The following is a 4,280-nucleotide window of genomic DNA, read 5'->3' as shown; positions in this document are numbered from 1 at the left end:
TTTGGCGTCACTTTGTCACTATTAAATAGTGAACTTGATTAAACATTCATCTTGCAAACTGAAAATGAGTTTGATTTTTCATTTTTTTTCTAATTTATGCTGTAAATAAAAAAGCAGCTTTCACTCATCTCCCTTTGAACACCATCAGAGATTATGTCAAAGATTAAAATGGTGTCCTGCTCAGAACACAGCCACTTGGAATTGGTTAAGCAGCACAGGTAGGACGTCAGGAAAAACAAAAACCTCAGTACTGCTGCTACATGGCAATCCGAAAGCTGTTCCACTGGTTTAACAGGCGCCGTCTCTATTAGGTGCCATCCTTGCAGATAGGGTGATTTTCACTTGCGTAATGACTTCAATCAGACGATCTCAAAGTGTTTTAAAGATCTAAAGTTTGTTAACTCTGAGGCTTGCAGTGATTTACCTTACCATATTACAGCAGATAATGATAAAATCTTTTGCATCCTCATGTATTTCCAACATAGTTAATGGAGAAAAATCAAGCAAAACCACTACAGTCTGTCTCCAAATTATGCCTTGCTAGCACATTCATCTTAAAATAAATTATTTGCAACATAGTACTCCTAATATAGATTCTCTCTTGCCTGTAACATGTGTACTGTTTTGTTCCTACAGTGTGGATTTAAATATCAGATATATAGTTACAGAGTTAATAGCAAGGTAAAAAGTACCGCTTCTGTTTCTTAGCAAAGATGTACTTTTAAATTACCCAGGAACAAGGATGATGTGAACTACACCACACCGTACAAAAGGCATACACCGTTACATCTCAAAACTGCAATCCACTTTCCTCCCTTTGCTCTCAGTACCTGCTCTCTAAAGTTGATGCTACAGCAGAATACTAATTAATTTAGTAATCTTATGTAGCAGATCATTGATTTATGCTAAAATAATGAAACTAAATTTAACCAATGATAAAATAATGAAAATAAATTATAACACATTCTGAGAATTTGATAAAAAGCCCAGAAAGCTGAAAAATCCTTATTAATGATTCCTAGAGCTGGCTTCAGTAGAACCTTTTTAAGACTCACGTTAATTAGTTCCTAAATTAAAGCACTTGTGAAGGCTAATCCAGTGTTTTGGATAGAAAGATTTGGAAAACAATCCTATTTTCAGTCACATGAAAGAAACACTTATAGACCAGAAAAATCTCCGAGAATATAAAGTAGGAAATGCAGCTCTAAAAAAAAAAAAAATCCCCTCAAGGTAGTAAACAGCTTATATTAGGGTCTGTACTGAGGACATGTTTGTGCATTTGTGAAAAGCAGAAGATGTGATCATTTTTTTTGATCAGTGAAATTTTAAAAGACCACATAGCAAATTTCAGCAGCAATGGGCCAAGAAAGAGAGACTACCTCTCCCCTGCAACACAACTCATCGGCGTACAGGTACTGTAAGTCACATGACAAATACGGCTTTAGAAGTGGAGAAAATAACTGAGCAAAAAGAGAGTTCAACTAACGTCTCAGTTATGAGTAGAAAGAATTCCAATAGTTGCCACCATATTCTGGCAACTTTTGGTTTTCCCCCCCTCAAGTATTGCATACCGGTATCATTGATACTAGACTTCGGGGGTTTTGTTTATTTTGCTTCCTCTCACATCAGCTCAATACTTATTACCTGAAACCATTCGTCTTCATTTTTCATCTGACATTGTTCGCCCTCATTCAAGTTTGTAATCCTTTAGTATTTCTCATGTGAGAATTGTGTTAACTTCAGCAAAGTCCTCTTCTGGAATGCCATCTAGTGGTTTTATCTCAGAAGAGACCAGCTGCTACCTTTTTCAAGACTGAAAAAGCCTTCAAAACCAACCAACAAAGCAAAATATTTTCCACTTTTTCAATTTTCAAAAATCCAACAAATTTCTGTAATTATAGTAATCATAGTTGAAAAAAAACCAATGCTAAAGACTGCAGTGAAAATAGTTGCTAGAGTCGATACCCTAGGTATACTTAGTTTTTCTCTTCTACTGTCCTACTCCCTTAATACCTTGATTGTATGAAATATTATATAAAGATGTAATTAATCATTAATAATAATGTCACAGGTAAACTTGTAGGCCTAATGACTACGAAAAAACAGCTGTGACAAAGTATGTTACATAATGTAATGTAGTGCAGTGGCACTCTATCAAATGTTTAACAAACTGCAGATTTTTTTGTCATACAGCTATATTCTTATCTTTAAACTTGCAAGAACTTTACTAATGGTACTGAAAAAACATGAGTAAAGGCAAACTCGCACAGTATTCTTAGATCTAGTTTGGATATTTTAATTGGGGCTTACAAGCTCAACTCTGTAAACAAAAGTTTTCAGAAGAGGCAGGCACTGTTTCCATTTAAATGTTTGAAAGAACCTAGCCAGATGTGTCAAGAAAGATCCACTTTTTTGTTCATATTACTAAGTAATATTCAAGGTCTGAATCAATAATACACAAATAAATCTATAAAGTATACATGTTTATATACAAAGCCTTTGCAAGACCCCAATACTAAAGTTCGTGCCATGTGCATTATGCCAAGTACGGTAACGTACCTGCTAACCAAGAAACCTGTTCCTGCTGTCGCCGTAAGGGGCAGTCTGCCGTCTCGCCCTCACCCCTCCAATCTTGGGTCTTCCCACCGCTTCCCCCGAGGCAGAACTGGTGTTCATGTGGGCAGCAAAGTCAGCCAGTTCAAGACAGCAATTCAGCTGAAATCTAAAAACCTGTTATTTTTGGTAAGCCTAGTTTTCATTACATCAGATCCCTGATCTCAGTATCTGCACAGTCGTAAAGACACTGGCAGTGGCTGGCAAAAATACACAACCAAAGGTGGGAGAGCAGGGCGGGATCATACTTTTCTACAACTTTGATTTTGATTTCAAATGGCCTGTAATATCTGTATTTGTTAACATACAAATACAGATTGTAAAAATAACTCAGAATGAGGCACAAATACCCTGTTAATAATGAATTACAAAAAGGAAATAAACCAAAGGTTGTACAACACCTGAAAAGAATTTTCTTAAAACCGTTTTTGCAAGAAATTGGAAGCAGTCTTTAGATTGCTAAATATAAGTGGACATTAGGACAAAACATGTTTTTATGAAGTTATTATCTTTAATTTAAAGACAACTGTCAGTAACAATAGATGAATAATTAACTTTTTTTTTTTACTTTCAAGAGGTTACACCATTTTGAAAATTATATTGGCCATCTCCACTGGTCAGAAGGAGGTTCTTCAACTAGAGGCTCCCATGGTTTCCACTGTATCATTTTTCTTGCCAGAGAAAGCTCATTTTCAGCCTGTTAATAAACACCATACACAAATTCTTAAATGCTGTACAATTGCCAAAGTATTACATTACCTCTATTTCAGTTCATTACCTCAGTGATGTCACTACCGATCACAGTCAGGGACTACCACAAATTTCATCTATAAATACCAAAAGGAACTGTGTGTTTTGGGGGTTTTGATTTTTGTTTTTTAAAAAAACATACTGAATCACCTCCAAATACCCAAACAGTGTGTTCACCTAGTAATTCCCAATGACAACTTCTTTATATTTTCCAGTCTATTTGGATTATCCCCCAATATTATTCAATCATCTTCTGCCCTTTCCACTGGTTTAGACTCTGTAAGAAGCAATGTAAGTGTACGTGGTGTATATATAAGCATAATACAGTAAACCTGTAATTGTGTTAGGTTTTAATATGGTCATCCCAATCACTATATAACAATTCATTTTCAAATCTTTTTTTGTTTGATTGTTTGGAAGATATGGAAAACTGCCAATTTTCTGAACAGAAGCTCAGCCAAAGGAACACTGAAAACCACTGCCCCCTTTTGTACCTAACCATAAATTTCCCCACTATAGAATCATTAAGGTTGGAAAAGACCTCTAAGATCATTGAGTCCAACCATCAACCCAACACCACCATGCCCACTAAACCATGTCCCTAAGCGCCTCATCTACACGTCTTTTAAATACTTCCAGGGATGGTGCCCCAACCACTCCCCTGGGCAGCCTGTTCCAATGTTTAACCACTCTTTCAGTAAAGAAATTTTTCCTCACGTCCAATCTAAACCTCCCCTGGCACAACTTGAGGTCATTTCCTCTCGTCCTATCGCTTGTTACTTGGGAGAAGAGACCAACACCCACCTCGCTACAACCTCCTTTCAGGTAGTTGTAGAGAGCGATGAGGTCTCCCCTCAGCCTCCTTTTCTCCAGGCTAAACAACCCCAGTTCCCTCAGCCGCTCCTCATAAGACTTGT

The 4,280-nt window shown here is 36.8% G+C and overlaps 1 protein-coding gene across 1 annotated transcript in view; it reads right to left on the bottom strand.

Moving 5' to 3' along the window:
• Window positions 1-3,092: 3,092 nt before the first annotated feature.
• The window catches only part of NDUFA5 (NADH dehydrogenase (ubiquinone) 1 alpha subcomplex, 5), a 4,225-nt gene continuing 3,037 nt past the window's right edge, over window positions 3,093-4,280 (bottom strand). Inside the window, exon 4 of the mRNA XM_009332269.1 lies at window positions 3,093-3,310. Coding sequence (XP_009330544.1) covers window positions 3,209-3,310 — 102 coding nt within the window. The 3' untranslated portion in view covers window positions 3,093-3,208. The remainder of the gene's footprint in view (window positions 3,311-4,280) is intronic.

Source organism: Pygoscelis adeliae, unplaced genomic scaffold, assembly GCF_000699105.1.
Source record: "Pygoscelis adeliae isolate BGI_AS28 unplaced genomic scaffold, ASM69910v1 Scaffold9, whole genome shotgun sequence".
Lineage (NCBI taxonomy): Eukaryota > Metazoa > Chordata > Aves > Sphenisciformes > Spheniscidae > Pygoscelis > Pygoscelis adeliae.
Note: the sequence above shows the minus strand (reverse complement) of the source record. Positions and strands in the feature narration are given on the sequence as shown.